Source organism: Hipposideros armiger, unplaced genomic scaffold, assembly GCF_001890085.2.
Source record: "Hipposideros armiger isolate ML-2016 unplaced genomic scaffold, ASM189008v1 scaffold_458, whole genome shotgun sequence".
Lineage (NCBI taxonomy): Eukaryota > Metazoa > Chordata > Mammalia > Chiroptera > Hipposideridae > Hipposideros > Hipposideros armiger.
Genome location: NW_017731808.1, coordinates 1265990 through 1281877, shown reverse-complemented (window position 1 = coordinate 1281877; position 15888 = coordinate 1265990). Strand labels below are relative to the sequence as shown.

General features: G+C 46.4%; 1 protein-coding gene across 3 annotated transcripts in view; it reads left to right on the top strand.

Moving 5' to 3' along the window:
- The window catches only part of U2AF1 (U2 small nuclear RNA auxiliary factor 1), a 17506-nt gene extending 5065 nt beyond the window's left edge, over window positions 1-12441 (top strand). Inside the window, exons 2-9 of one of the 3 annotated variants that reach the window (XM_019666037.1) lie at window positions 3017-3104; window positions 5878-5944; window positions 6774-6840; window positions 10138-10187; window positions 10340-10438; window positions 10905-11038; window positions 11120-11212; window positions 12156-12441. In XM_019666037.1, coding sequence (XP_019521582.1) covers window positions 10158-10187; window positions 10340-10438; window positions 10905-11038; window positions 11120-11212; window positions 12156-12303 — 504 coding nt within the window. In that variant the 5' untranslated portion in view covers window positions 3017-3104; window positions 5878-5944; window positions 6774-6840; window positions 10138-10157 and the 3' untranslated portion in view covers window positions 12304-12441. The remainder of the gene's footprint in view (window positions 1-3016; window positions 3105-5877; window positions 5945-6773; window positions 6841-10137; window positions 10188-10339; window positions 10439-10904; window positions 11039-11119; window positions 11213-12155) is intronic. The other 2 variants (XM_019666035.1, XM_019666036.1) reach the window with 2 other exon arrangements.
- The last annotated feature ends 3447 nt before the right edge of the window (window positions 12442-15888 follow it).

Here is a 15888-nt window from a genome sequence, read left to right as displayed (position 1 = left end):
CTCGTGGGCGCTCGGGCGGGCCGGCGATGGGCGCCCGGGCGGGCGGCGGGCTTCCGCCCGGGTGGCGCGGCGTTTCCCGCGCGGCGCTCCTCGGCTGCCCACCGGCCGTCCGGTCTGTCGGCCACCCGGGCCCCCGCGGCTCTCGGAAGCCGCCTTGGATGGTGCTGGAGTTGTCACCGTTACCCAGTTCCCTCCAACTTTCAGCTTCTAGCGTGTCAGGAAAGCGCTAGTACAAGTGTCGCCCGTGTTAAATCGTCAGATAACGGAGGGTCCTAATCGTTGGGGTTTTACCCACTTAACGTGCGTTTTGCGTGTTTAAGTGGTGATCGGGCCGGTCATCAAGGCATTTGATGTGAAAAAGAGTCATGAGATTACTGAGTTAACTAACCCTAAAAAACGTCTGCTTTAAAATACTTGAATATGCAACATACAAGGAAAAAGGTGTTGGGTGTTTTTTATTCTTTTTGTTGAGGTTGCATGCCTTCTCATTGTTAAGTTAAAAACTAAATTTTAATTCTGACTTTGCCACCTTTGTATTGATTCCCAGTGCACTGCCTGAAATTGAAACTAAAGGGACTGTGGTCAGACGCTTAGAGAATAATTCTTACTTTGTAAACCTGAAGACTAAATGTCTGACTTCATCTATTTGAATAAGTCACTATTTAGGGATTCTTAAGGTCTATGTGAGGCTCATGCACATGTATGTTTTTAATGGTAAACCTCTGAGTTTGTCATAGATAATGTAACCACTTTTTCAAACACTGTTTAAATTGTTTCTCTTTTCCAGGATGCAGTCCGTCTTGTAAAATGCCTTCCTTTGCACCATAGTCTCCTGTGTTGTTTGGCGGAGGGGGGTGTATTTTTTTCCTAGCAAAAAACGCAAGGCGAGATCATCAGTCATAGTCACTGTGTGTCAACCCAAAGCCAATCTCTGGGGACTCAGAGATGGATAAAATTTGGATCTTGTTCTCAAGGGGAGGGGGGTGCATGTCATGTAAAGGGTAACTATAGTAAAAGGCACTAAGATGTGTTAAATGCTGTGGAAGCGGTGTGGACCCCGAATGCTGGGGGTCTCAGGGAGGTCGCAGAGGCGCAGCAGGGGATACTTGCCTTTGACGTGGTCTGGAATGACTGGGTCGGCTCTGCTGGAGACGAGGCTTCTCGGAGCTCGGAGCTTAGGCTGAGAGCGTGCATCCGTGATCTCACTCGTTAGCTTCTGTTAGTGCGGGCCACGACGTCTGCCTCGCGCAGGTTTTTTCCTTCTTGTAAAAAGCTCTGTCAACTGGTGTCTTCACTGTTACTCTGCAAAGCTCTTACTTCAGGGGTTTATTCCAATAACCTATGACCCGTATTGTACAAGTGATGGCTTTAATTCAAGAAATTTGCTTATTTAATGTACATTATTCATATCCTCATTTCAGGAAGACTTGTGGGGTTTTCATTTCCAGGAAACAAAATCAACTCATACAAAATGAAGATGATTCCTGCTACTTTTTTTATTTTTAATTTAAACTAGAAGTAAAATGTAGGTCTCTACCAATCTAAAATATTTAACTAATGATACATTTGAAGTTATGAACATTTTCTAAATCCAAGCGTAGCATAGCCTTTCTAATATCTTCTGTGATAGTAAATCACCTTTTACATTTTTTTCATTTTATTTGGGTAGTTTAAACAGATCACTAAAGTTTATTGCTAGAAAAGTTTTCACTAATATACTAAACTAATTAACTGGGCATCATGAAATGAAAGCTACCTCTGGAAGTAGAGGAATAAGGATTATTTGAATTATATGGAATAGTTGAGTATTCATTGTTTAGATGGGAGGTTTGCCCATTCTGAGATTTTTGTAATAAGCTCGTCTGTTTTCAGGTGACTCTGAAGATAAAATGTTATATACTCAAGTTAGATAATCTAAGACCTATAAGTTTGCAGATATATGTAGTAGTATAATCACTTTCCTCCCCTAAGTCCAGATTTTTTCAACTTTATTGCTACCTAATAATAAAACAGTGGCTATTCAGTCTTCATGGTCCATCAGATTTCATTGAGGCCCTTCGACCTTAACTCTTGGTTGGGATTGACTGTCTAAACATAAAGCGCTTGCTAAAAAATTGAACCTACAGGATAACCTTCCCACCTCTGCATGTCTAAATTTGAATGAGACCCATCTAGTAAGGTTTCATAGTTCATCACAGATCTGCTCAGCTTCCTAGCATTGCTGTCACGCCGCCGGGAATGCTGGTTTTGATTTGATCTGGACCATCCAAGTATTTGAACAGTATTATAGGAGGGTTTTGCAATAGGCACTGAAGGTGCAGGTTGAGTTCCCCAATAGCTTGTCTTCAGGGTATTGAAACCAGAATTATTTACTTCAGACTTGTGTTTGGAAATTTCCTATTGGTCTGGTTTCGTGGGTGAGAGAACCTGGACTTTGTTTTCTGTTTTATTTAGATAATGGTTGTGCTTAATGAGCACTGTTTATAAAGGACATGTGCATTATATCTGATTCTCGGAACAGTGCCAGCTTGGCGTTTTCCTCATTTTACAGGTGGTTCCTGAGACTCTGAGAGGTAGGGTGACTTGTCCAAGCCCAGGCAGCTAGTAGCAGAGTCAAAACCTTGACCCTCGCTACGCTGTGCTGTCGCCCGAGAGCATTTCATCGCAGAAGGCTGAAGAACAGATAGGTTTTAAGTTACGTTTAGTTTTAGACTGATACTTCATCTAAAAGAAAACGAGAGCAGAGAAAGTGGAGGGGATTTGAATAAGGAGGGATTGGATTCGAGCACCCTTCATTGAAAGAGTCGCATGTTTATAGAGGGGCAAATTGAAGCTAAGTCGTCCTAAAATATTGCCAGGAAGGGGACAGTAAGTGCCACCAGTAAAAAAAACGACGTGCCTGTTTTTTGCGAAATGAAAGAACAGTAGTTTGATAGCATGGGTCATGTTGATGACGTTTTTCCATATGTTTGATCTCTTCCCATCAAAATAATCCGCTCTTAATTTTCCCTTACAGAGTCAACTGTTCATTTTATTTCAAAATTGGAGCATGTCGTCATGGGGACAGATGCTCTCGGTTGCACAATAAACCGACCTTTAGCCAGGTTTGTTTCTTCTTTATTTTCTTTTTTTCTGTTTTCACATAAATTGTCAAAATTTTATGTACTTTACAGAAGCAGTTAATTTCCATGTATTAGGCGGGTCACTTTTTTCTCTGCTTGTTTCATTTTCCGTTTGTGTTCATAAGTGAGTGTGTGCTTTCATTCCAGTGAGGACGAGGCAGGTCTGAGAGCACCACCATGCCCTGTTCTATCACTAAAGAAACCTGTTAAAAAGGAGTTTTTAGTGTTTGCATGTGGCGTGGCAGGTCTTCGCTGCCTTGCCACCCTTCCTCACTCTGATCGACGTGGGTCCAGGGGGCAGCCCCTTCCAGGCACAGGAGATGCGGAGGGGGCTCTCTGCTCTTAGCTCTCTCCAGACGGTAGCAGTGGACAGAGCCACCTTCCGGGAGAGGCTGGCGTGACTGCCAGCAGACCCTGGTGTCGGGCACGCAGCTTCTCCAGTCCTGGCTGTGTCCCCTCTGTTAGACCCCAGTCAGGGAAGCAGCACGTTGCCTCATGGCATAGAAATATTAAAAATGAAACTGAACATTAGAAGATGGGCATTTACTTCAATTATTCGTAGCCAATCTACTCCATTAATTGAGAGAGGCCTGTTATTTTGGGCTTGGATCTGCTGAGTTCAGTTCAATCAAAAATTAGGATTTTCAGTGGTTCATTTTTGGTTAATTGAAGAAAAGGCAAGGGTTTGCACCCTGTAAGTGATCAGTGATGGTTTAAAGGGAGAAAACACTTCTAATAGGAACAGAAAACACACCCATTTGTACCAGAATGTTTGGAATTTGAAAAATCTGTATTTCAGTCTTTTCAGACTGAGGGCTGTTGTGCTCCTTCTACCCGCCCATGAAGTCTGAACGTGCAGCCTCTGAATCACTGGGTAACTGTTGTGTCAGCCCCTGGGAGCTGCCAGACTCGGAGCTCATCTTTCTGTTCACGTTTTAAACTTCTAACAGAAGAGACATTTATGTTTTCTACAAGTATTTAGGAAAACCAGCCCATTGGGATAAGAAAGAGCCATTATTATTTTCTAATTTAAGCCCCACAATTTAATTTGTATTTAGAAGGGGCTGTGATAGCTTCCTTTCCCCCATTATTCCTGATCACCAAGTGGTTAGTGTAACAAAAATCTATCTTTCAATAGCTTTGAACATGCCTCGAATTTCAGAATATTGGAGAACTTGCTTTAAATGTTGTTTATTGTAATTTTTTAAGTGCTTTGATTTAACGAAATCTCGCCACTAAGCCAGTAGCCATAGGTCGGGCAGTAACCAAGCATCTTAAGTGTCCACTGCGTTCTTTGATTTGGGGAGTTACTTACAGATGCACCAAGCGTTGGGCTGAGAGGGACATTGTCCCGTTACAGTTTTCTTTAAGCTACCCAGACACACTTGGCTATTTTCTTTCTGAATCATTGATTACCTCAGAATGTTAATTTGAGCACTTTGGATCAAAACAGGGTAATGATTCCATTAAAGTTTGGAGGGGTCGGTTATATGTGTTAACTTGAGCACCTCGTTTTGATTTGATTGGCTGGGTTTAGGGAAGCGTAACCACCCCTGGTTTTAATGGAACTGCATTGCCCCCTTACGTGAAGGTTCGTTCCTAAACAGCCACTGCCAGATTACCTGAGGGAGACCTAAAATGAATTTTCCTGTTGAGTAATTGGGCTTAGTATAGCTTTTCATCAGAGTTGTCACTACTGGTAATTCCAGTTGAAAGTAGATGCGTCAGCTTTGGGAAACATCCGCGGCCCAAGATAAGTTGACTCAGGGCAGTGCTCGGTGGCTTGGGGAAGGTGGAAGGTCTGCATGTTACACGGGTGTGTGGTCTGGCTGTTGGACGTTCTCCCCAGTGGGTGTCGCAGCAGCAAACCTTTGACTGGGGAGTGTCACACAGTCACTCCCCTAGGAACGGAACTAGCAGTGAAACTGGCTGGTTTTGTAAAAGCCCTTACAAAACTGCTTTGGGCACGTTGAAACTGAATATGTGTTTTTATAAATCATGTATTTTCGTTCAGCTTGTAAATATCTAGCATAATTGAGTGTGGGTTTCTTTTTAAGCTTCTTACAGTGATGTGGACATTAAGATTCATGTAATATATTAGCCTACTAACTTAAACATGGTTTGTTTTTTCAGACAACTTGATTTTAAGAAGAACGGTACAATGTAAGGTTTCAAGTCTGCCTGATCCAGTTTAAAGCACAAGGGCTAAAAGGATTTTTTTCCCTTAAAAGAAGGATCGGAAAAGAGCAAATGTTTTAAGCTATTGTATTATGTAAACAGAGATCCCACCAAGAAAATGTAACTATGATAGGTTTCTGTGACAGTTAGGAGACCCATTGGTGTGCCTGTTCCCTACGAGACCAGAGAGCTGATGGACTGCATTCGGTTTAAAAGGGATTTTGTATGGAGAATATGACAATAATGTGAATTTTTTGACATCTTAGTGTCTGCTGGCTTGAGGTGTAAGAAAATGTTAATGTTCTATTATTTACTTTGCATAAAACACTCTATCATGTGGGACTTCTCAGAATAACTGTAATTTTTTCTTGGTTGCTGGCTGACTTGACCTCAGTCACTGCTCAAACTCTGTTTTCATAATATGATGGTTTGGGTGTACTCTTCAGAAAGACTAGTGTCTGACTCGCGGGAAGCAAACAAACGTTGAGCCATTTGCAAACAAGTTGTCTCTTTGCAATTGTCTAATATATGCACAGCAGCCAGTAGAATTCCCCTTTTTATTTTTTTTTCCCCGCAGACCATCTTGATTCAAAACATCTATCGTAATCCCCAAAACAGTGCACAGACGGCTGACGGCTCACACTGTAAGTCCCACAGTTGGAGAAATTTTTTTAAAACGATGGTGTTAAAGAGCCCACTCTTAATTGAGACAAACCATGTTGGCTTCTGAGCTGCTGACATAGAGCTGTTGCAAACAGGACAAGGTGATGGAAGTCCTTGGCGTATACAGCAAAAACATAATACTTGCCTGTGTTCCAGAGGCTGTCCTAGGGAAGGCCGCTGGCCGGGTCTCCTCCCTTGGTTGATACTTGTTAACAGGAGAGGTCCGTCCACGTGACATTGAAATGTTACCAGCCGATCACTGGTCTTTACAGTGACTGGACCTCCGGCACTTATTACGTTCTTTCTGTAAAATCAATCTTAGGAGTATTTAGGAATCAATACGGTAAGTTGCCCGATAATGTGGGTTTTATTTCACCATTATAATTTTTCCTCTAGGAAGTGGAGATTTCATGATATGTAATTATTGTATTTCTCTAATACAATAATTTTGTCATCGGTTTACACGGGCGCTTTTGTTTCTCAGTTGTCCATTAAAAGCCTTCAGTAACACCTGAGAATACTTTGGTGGTAGCCTGCCAGGTTATCTGTACTCTTAACTGGCTCGGAACTTGGAACTGGAGTCTTGACGTTCTGTGAGCAGAAATACAATGCTGGCATATCATGGGATCTCTGTGCACTGCAGTGTAGGGCTCCGAGACAGCCATCAGCTAAGAACACGTCTCTGCTCGAAAGAAATAACTTCCTCTTTTTTCAGCACTGACTCTTGACTGAAGCGACCACGACAGGAAACCGGTTAAGTGTTTACATTTAATTTTCCATAATATAAAGTTGTTGCGTTTTGTATTTCAGACCATTGCCCTCTTGAACATTTACCGTAACCCTCAAAACTCTTCCCAGTCTGCTGACGGTTTGCGCTGTAAGTTCATACAAGTTCCTTCCCCGTCCCCTGGGCTTGCGTGTCAGAGCTCAGCGTCCGCTCCATCTGGTCTGCGCTGTAGTGTCAAGGACCGCTTCCACTAGAGGTGGCGGGAGCTTCTGTCCCACTGACCCCATGGAAACCTCTCCTGGAGGTTGAAATTCCTGCCCGCTTGTTTAAGAAGGAAGAAAATGACTGCAGAGGACGCCCTTTGCAGTTGCTTGGAGCTGCTGCTCTTTCTCTTTAGGGTCACCGTTACCGCAGGGCGGGGAGCACCCGTGACTTAAATACCCAGCGTGTGCATTCCTGGCGAGAGCAGCAGCATTGGAAAGTGCCTCCCCCTTTAAAAAACAAACTGTTCCGAAATTACTTTTCAGATTTTATTTATTAGGCTTTTCCCTTTAAACGCCATTTTTGAGCTTATGCTTTAATTGTGAGAGCGTTGTCCTGAGAATGGTTCCTAGATGCGGTCCTCCGAGTTGCCCTCAGCACCAGCCTGTGCTGACTTAGGTTTTAACCAGGGTACTTGGTGGAAATACCTCCATCTTCAGGAGCTTAGCTGTTTGGGAAATCCAGGGTGCTTGGTGGGAAGTAGATCTAGACGGGGGTTCAGTAGACGTGACCGATTCTCCCTGAATTGGCAAATAGCACTTCAGTTATGAAGGTTGTATTTGCTGCGGATACATGTTAGTGTCATGGGGATGTGCACAGAACTAAATTTAAATTCTAGAACCCTGAGCTGTAGAATCCACGTAGTCCCCTTGGATAAATTGGTATGGACATCCTGGACTCGCGGTAGAATCAAGGGTCCAAACCACAGGGCGGGTGCTTCTCACCCGGCAGTCTGTTTGAAAGCCGGAAGCACGGATAGGAGGTGTGGTCACAGGGGCCCTGGTGGCCACAGACCTACATCCAGTGCACCTTGGCCCGGAGCCCCTCAGTTTGTGGGGGACCTGCACTAGGTGGAATGGTCGTAGCAGCCACAAGGAGGCCAACCCGGTTATGTGCCCGTGTCTGCCGGGAGGGGCTGTCTTGTCAGATCTTCCTGCTGAGACACGATAAACGTTTTCCAGTGCTAATACTGGCCTGATAGTGGAGAATTCTTGCCCAAATCTGATGGTAGCAGGATTGACTTGGGAGCCCTTGGTTTAAAATAGCTAGTTTTTGGTTTTTTACAGAAGATGGATTAGGTGGAGGGAAATCTTTATATGTGGACTGAATCAAATAATTTTTGTACCAGCCCTGGGGTAAAAATGAATAAAAAGTAGGTGACGGACAAACAACAATTCATAATTCTTTGCCCTGCTTGTTTACTTGGGGACTGGGGGTGCTTATTGGCAAAAGAATGTTGCATTAGTTTTCTTTGTGTCTTTATTTGCAATTCACAGTGCTCTTGTTATGCGTGTGCTACAAAATAAAAGTTGAGCTCTATTATTAAATACTCCAGTTCTGGGGTCCAGATTGTACAAAGTAAGGAAGTTCTGATTCTGCATTTTAAGAAGAAAACCAGTTTAAGTTGATGAACCTGAAATATTTGACAACAGCCCCTTCCAGTAAAATTTCAACTGGCTAGGTTCATCCGTTTCCTAAAACAAATGGTTCCTTTGAACATAACCCTTTCTCATCTGTAGAGAAATAAACTTTCTATGCTTGGGTGAAACTTAAATAATGAATCCCAGTTTAAGAACGTTTCTATAAAAAAAACTGGGTGTTTTTCAAGATGAGTTTAAAATATATTAAGTCACGTAAATAATTTTTTAGTTGATTAGTTTTTAGTCACTAATCTCTGCCTTTCAAGTTGTTTTGACTGACTCAGATATTTTAAGCAGAGTAGAGGAGATAAAACACGCCCACTATCAAGCATTTTCAAATACGAGCTTTCCAGAAGCTACTGAAATGTAATACTCCGTGTCATGTGTAACACTAGGAATACCATGAATGCAGCTCATATTTGAACCACCACCAAAGTCGATTCTCAATTCTTTTCAGACTGTGAGCATGTAGGTATGTTCTGTCCTCACTTTTCCTGATGTGGAGAGGAAGTGAATTTAAACACTGACCTGCCCTTTGGAATGGGCCCAGCTCCTCTGATTTCTGCTGAGGAGGAATCATGCTCATGGTAGCTTTTCAGTTGGGGTGGGCTGTCAAGAGCAGTAGCTGCTGCCTACGTTCATTTGGGTTCTAATGTGAGGTGGATTCCTGGGAGTTCAAAAATAACTGAAATGCAGGGAGGGTGCCCCACCACCATCAATGGGTTAGAAAGTGAACAGAAATCACTCTCAGAATCAAAAGATTGAAGTTCCTGTCCTTTTCAAGATAAAAATGTTTTCAAGAGAGCCAGGAAACTGCTGACAGGCAGCAGTGCACACGGAGAGCCCTGTGCCGTGGCTCAGATGCCCTCGGTGGGCGTCGCCAGATGCGGCCACCAGCCCAGGAGCGTGGCCTGTGGAAGTAACGACTGAAGACTGAGCTGGCCCTCCTAGAAGCTTCTCGGGCCTTCCTGGGGTCCCTGGTCTAGCCATTTGGAACATCAGCTTATTGACACGCCAGCTTTGTGGTTCCCCAGATTCAGGTTAAGAGAACTCTAAAATTGGGTAGAGATGACGATAATGGGTATGGAGTGTAAACTTGGAAAAATACCCACAAAATGGATGTCATTTCACTTAGTGCACGTGAATTAACGGACAAGAACAAACTTGAAGAAAATAGTTTGGGAATATAAAATAAGAATGCTTTCTTCAACAAAGCATTGAACTTTCCCTTGATTCAAAGAGCATTCAAAATGCTGTAATTGAACTTGGTAACTATCCTACTGAGTATGGTCATTTGGGTTTTAATTGCATCAGAATTTTGCAGCATTCAGTGTGGCTGATAATCGGAAAGAGTAGTCAGGACACAAGCTTTTAATCACCCTGGTGCAGCTTTCATTCTCACCTAATGGGGAAATACCATTGTGATTACATGGCCTCTATTTCAAATCTTAAAAGGAAGAAATTTTTCATTCAAAAATTTTTTGAGAGTCAACCTTTTTCTCACTTTCTGAAAATGAGGCCCTTGGATGTTGATTAAAACTTGCGATTTTAGTAGCCAGACTTGAGGCTCATAAGGGCATTTCAGAGCCTCGCCACACTAAGATGGTTATCAGTTGGCTGTGATGCAGTCTGGTCAGTGCTTCGGTAGAACGCAGCCTTGTCGGGGTCTCTAGATAATCCGATGTGTCACTGTGGCAGGTTGATGTAGCAGGAGCGCTCTGTGTCGCCGCCCTGCTCTAACCAGCGAGGTCTCTGTTGTTGACAGGTGCTGTGAGCGATGTCGAGATGCAGGAACACTATGATGAGTTTTTTGAGGTGAGCAACTGACTATTTGAACCTGATAGGCCTCGTCATCTCTGTTTGGGAGGAATGAAAACTCTATTGATAAAAACACTCCAGCATGAGTCCTAAAGTTGCTCTCCCATCTTTCATGTACCGTGATCCTTAAACCACTGTCCCTCCTTCAGGAGGTCTTTACAGAAATGGAGGAGAAATACGGCGAGGTCGAGGAGATGAACGTCTGTGATAACCTTGGAGACCACCTGGTCGGGAACGTGTATGTGAAGGTAGGTGTGAGATGCCAGCGGGGGTGGCTCCCAGCGGGGCGCGAGGTTGCTTTAGCTGTCAGCCTTGGACTTGTTCACTGCTCCGTGTACTGTTTGAATTCCGGTGCCCTGGCTGTAGCCTGAGTGGGAGCGGGAGGGTGGGGTGGGGCGCTCTGGCCCACCTGTGTCGGGCATCGTGGGAGAAGCTGGTTTATGTGTTTGGTTTCTGGTTTCTTTTTCCTTTTCTTTAATGAAACTTTGGTTGCCTGCACAAATCATTACAGTTACTCTTTTACCAATCGAATTGCAAAACCAAGGCAACATTTGGCGTGACCTTGGCCCATGACAGAGTTATCTAATGGTTAAATCACTACAGCATTATTCCACCTTGATTACCGTACCTTCGGGAGCAGATGACATATTTGGATCAGTCATCGAGAAGGTGCAGTGAGGGTGGGTGGCAAGCATTTCTGTTGCATCTCCTCAGTTTCGCCGTGAAGAAGACGCGGAGAAGGCTGTGATTGACCTGAACAACCGCTGGTTCAACGGACAGCCCATCCATGCTGAGCTGTCCCCCGTGACTGACTTCCGAGAAGCCTGCTGCCGCCAGTATGAAATGGGGTAGGTGTGGGCAGCCTGTGCTGGGGTGCGGGGGAAGGGCCGTGTGCGTGCGTGCTGTGACGGCTGTCTGCTTCTCCCCAGAGAGTGCACGCGGGGCGGCTTCTGCAACTTCATGCACCTGAAGCCCATCTCCAGGGAGCTCCGGCGGGAGCTGTACGGGCGCCGGCGCAAGAAGTGAGTGCGAGGCAGCCGCGGGGCGCTCGGTTCCGGGCGGCTGGGCGGTTTTTTCCAGACTGTTCTTTGCGAGCAAAACCTGGCCTCAGTGTTGCTTCCGTTCTCTCCAAGGCGCTGCTTAGAATGTAGCGCATGTTTTGAAATGGAAAACGTGCTCTCTGAGGGATATTCGCGTGCCTGTCTCCTACTTGAGTAGAGGCCCACCCTCAGTAACCCCGCGAGGGAGCGGCCGAGTGGGCAGTGGTGGCAACGCGTCCGTGTGTGCCGGGTCTTAGCCTCGTGGTCGGGGCCATGTCCTCCTTTGTGGACTGCATATTTCCACTGGGGCTTCTTGGTCTTCGTTTGTTGGGGCAGTTTCTTGGCACTGCCTCTGCCGACCACCCGTGGAGGGGGCAGTCATATCTGTGTGGTCCTGGTGTTTCAGTGCAGCCGGTCATGTCACAACAGAGAGAACCCAGGTGTCAGAGAGCATAATGCGTCGCTTTTCCTCCAGAGATGGAGGTTCGCCCCCAGAGGGGCTGTCATTCCTGTCCCGTTAGACATATGAGGAAATGCAGGCGTGCCTGGTGGCTCTGTCCTGTTGGCAACAAAAAGCAGGGAGGCAAAGAACCCTGCCCTCCCCCCGAAATCAGCCTGGTGGCCACCACCCCTCAGCCCTGAGGTGCCCTGTGCCCCTGGCACTAACATCCAGGGTCAGGGCAGAGCCCACAGTGCGGCTCGCAGTTACTGGGTCGTCGGGAAAGTCATGACGTATTTTTCTATGTTCCTCAATGCAAAAATGGCATCATGACTTTCCCGGCGACCCAATAAATGGGCAGCGCTTGTCCTTTTATTAGTGTCATCATTGGATGAGGTTCAGTGTTTGAAAGTGTTGGTCACTGTGGTTTCATGTCGCATGTTTCGGTTTGGATGCTAAGGTTTTGTGTCTTTTCCTTGGTTTCAGGCATCGATCAAGGTCCCGGTCCCGCGAGCGTCGCTCTCGGTCTAGAGATCGTGGCCGCGGTGGTGGCGGCGGCGGCGGCGGTGGCGGCGGGGGCCGGGAACGGGACAGGAGGCGGTCCAGAGACCGCGAGCGATCGGGGCGATTCTGAGCCATGCCGTTTTTACGTATGTCTGCTAGAAAGTGTTGTAGTTGACTGACCAAACAAGTTCATAATGGGAATTTTTTTTAAAAAACAACAAAAAAAAACAAAGATGGGTTTCTGAATAAAATTTGTAGTGATACAGTATTCTTGGTGTGACTTCTTTCTTGTGGAACGTCTTTAAATTTCTCTTCTTTTACAGCCCTGTATGTCTTCAGTGCTAAGGTGAGGCTTAATGTCCCATCACTCACTTTGGGTAGAAATGAAACCATAGTTTTAAACTTAAGGATCTGAAATAAAACACCTGCCAGTGCAGGCAAATTCCCGTGGGAAAAGGTCATACCTGTTTCTTAGCTACATAGTAACAGGTAGTCCAGGCTTTCCCGAGGCTGAGCCGACTGGGGTAGACAGCCTGGGAGGTCTCTTTGCTTGTCAGTAATAAGGGCTTACACATAACTCTAGACACTGGGAGTAGGAGGGGCGACCCTGTTGTGGGTGCCGCGTTGTCCTGGAAGTGTGATACCGGATTTCCAGGAGGGTCATTCCCACCCCAGTGTTTCTCAGTGTTCTCTCTCAGCCCCCTGGGCGGGAGCTGGGGAGAGTACCAACCCTCGTCAAGGCTGTCCCCCTCTTCTGCTGCTCCTCCATGGCCCCTCCTAGTTCACGACGGACAGCTGGCTTCCACCCAAGAAGGTATTGAACAGGTGCCAGCCATGCAATAATTAACCCAAGGACCACCCTGCAGCCAAGGCTGAGACTTCACATCCCTCCATCCCATCTCCCGTGATGGTCCCACTGTCCAGGGAGGCCCCCGGCAGCTGTGCAAGAGATTAATGAGCACAAAGCCAGCACTTGAAAACTCTAGGAACTGGAAGCCACACCTGTCCTCCCACGTCAAATTCAAAGTTCAGAGATGTGGAAGCCCAAGGTCTTACGTAATGGAAGCCTCTCGACCACAGTCCTGAGGCCAACCAGCTGGCTGCCTTCCCATGCCATGTTCCAGAAGGGGTGGGACAGGCCTGAAAATACGGCGACTGAGGTCCACATGGCCCATCAGGAAGGGTCCCCTGCTCAGGGGTCTGCCAGCCAGCGAGCGAGGCCGCCCACTCGGCCCGTCCCTGGTGGTGGGTTCCGTCTGGCTGGGTGGCTCATGCAGATTGCTCAGTATGGCTCTTAGGGAGGGACCTACCCTTTGTCCCCATGGGACTTACTATTAAAGCGATCAGAAGAGCTCTCGCCCCCATAACGGGGCCCCCGTCTCAAGCTCAGAAGATGCCGGGCACGTCTGGTGCACTTGCTCGCAGCTGGAGAGTTTGGGGAGCACGCTGAAACCTTATGCGGTGGAACCTTAGACTCAGAAAACCCCCACCCGAATCGGGAGACAAATATTCAGACACCTGTTTCAAGTCCCAGGCTTTTTAAAAATTTTTTTATTTTACAAGTTGAATTATATGAAATTGCCGTTTTTATAGGCAACCTGCTGACTCAGTGCCCCCCATCACAATCCTAACAGCCTGCCTGCAGAAATGGAAGAGCTGACCCAAAAATTTGTATGGAATTGAAGGGACTCCAAATAGCCAACACAATCTTTAAAGAGAGCAAAGTTGGAAGACTTGGGCTTCCTGATTTCAAAACTTAGCAAAGTGAAAGTAGTAACACTGTCACTGGCACAAGGACAGGCATATAAATCAATGGACTAGAACGGGGGGGTCCAGACGGTATCAAGACCAGTCAAAGGGGAAAGAATCGTGTCTTAGCTAATGGTGCAGGGACAGCTGCTCACCCACAAGCAAAAGGATGCAGTTGGATTCTTACCTCACACCATATACCAAACAGTACCTCTAAATGGATCAAAAATAAGAATTAAAACCATAAAACTCATTGAAGAAAAATGGCGGTAAATCTTGATGACCTTGGATTTGGCAATGGTTTCTTAGATATACCAAAAGCACAAGCAACAAAAGAAAAATAAATGGACGTTCATCAAAGTTGAAAGCTTTTTGCACCAAAGACACTATTAAGATAGTGAAAAGACACCCCACCAAAGGGGAGAAAATATCTGCAAATCCTGTCTCTGAAAAGGGTCTAGTGTCCAGAATATATAAAGAACTCGAACTCGGCAACAAAAAGACAAAATGCCCAATTTCAAAATGGGCAAAGGACCGGAATCGACATTTCTTCAAAGACACACAAATGACCAGCAAGCTCATGAGAAACACGCAGTGTCACTTGTCACCAGGGAAATGCAAATACAAACCAGTCAGAGCCCATTTGACACCCACGAGGATGGCTGTGGTCCAGACAAGTGACAGCAAGTGTTGGGGAGCATGCGGACAAACAGACTGCCCTGCGTTCCTGGAGCGGTGCAGTGGAGCAAGTCTGCGGTTCCTCCGCAGGTTAAACAAGCACCATGTGACCCCACGGTTCCACTCTTAGGGGTGCACCCGAGAACACTGAGAACATGTCCACAGAAACACAACGGCCAAAAGATGGAAGCCACATAAATGTCCATCGCTGATGATGGGTTAATAGTGTGGTGCGCCCACATGATAACACTTCATTTGACAGTAAGAAACGAAGCACTGATACGCATTACAACACGGGCGAACCTTAAAACCCAGCAAGTGAAGGAAGCCAGTCCCAAAGGGCCCCATATGATAGGATCCCATTTACATGAACTTTCCAGAACAGGAACCTGGAGAGACAGAAAGTAACTAGTGGTTGCCAGAGTTAGGGGTGGGGAAGGATGGATGTGGGGGTGATGGCTAAGGGGTGTGGGGTTTCTATGGTGATGAGAATCTTCTAAAACCGACTCTGGCGATGGTCACACAACTCGGAACGGACGAAAGTCACTGAAATGTGCAGTTGAGCGGGAGAGTTGTGTAGTGTGTGGACTGTCCACTAACCTGAGAGAGATTGCCCAAGACCTGGAACGAGGGGTGGGGAGGGGCAGAGGCTGCACCTCCTGGCTGTTGCTTTGTCACCTGTGGGTGCGGGACCTTCTCTCCCACTGTCCCGTACCTGGAAGACCCAGCCACCAGTCCCACATCTCCCAGACGCGCCCCCTTGTCTGTCCCAATCACCTGCTAATTCCTGAGCCTCACACCCTCCCACTGGCCCTCAGGACCAGTGCAGCAGCAGCAGTCTTCTGCACAGCCGAAATTCCCTCCCAGTCCTGGAGGCCAGAAGTCCTCCGGGCTGGTGTCTCCTGAGACCTCTCTCCTTGGCTTGCAGATGGCCGCCTTCTCTCTGTGTCCTCATGGCCTTTCTTCTGTTCAAGCGTGCCCTGGTATCTTCTAATAAGGACATGAGTCATACTGGGCTTGGACTGAATATTTGTGGCCACCCCCCTACACACACAAAAACCTTGCATGTTGAAAACCTAACCCCCAGTGGGATGGTGTTTGGAGGTGGGGCCTTTGAAAGGTGAGAGGTCATGAGACGTAGCCCTCGTGGTAGATTAGTGCCCTTATAGATGAGACAGGAAAGAGCTTGCTTTCCCCCGGCTGACACTTGTTAAATAAGGAAGACGATTTAAGACCATTGATTGGAAGGCCGGCTGAGTGGTGCGTTGGTTAAGAGTTGGTTTGGGAC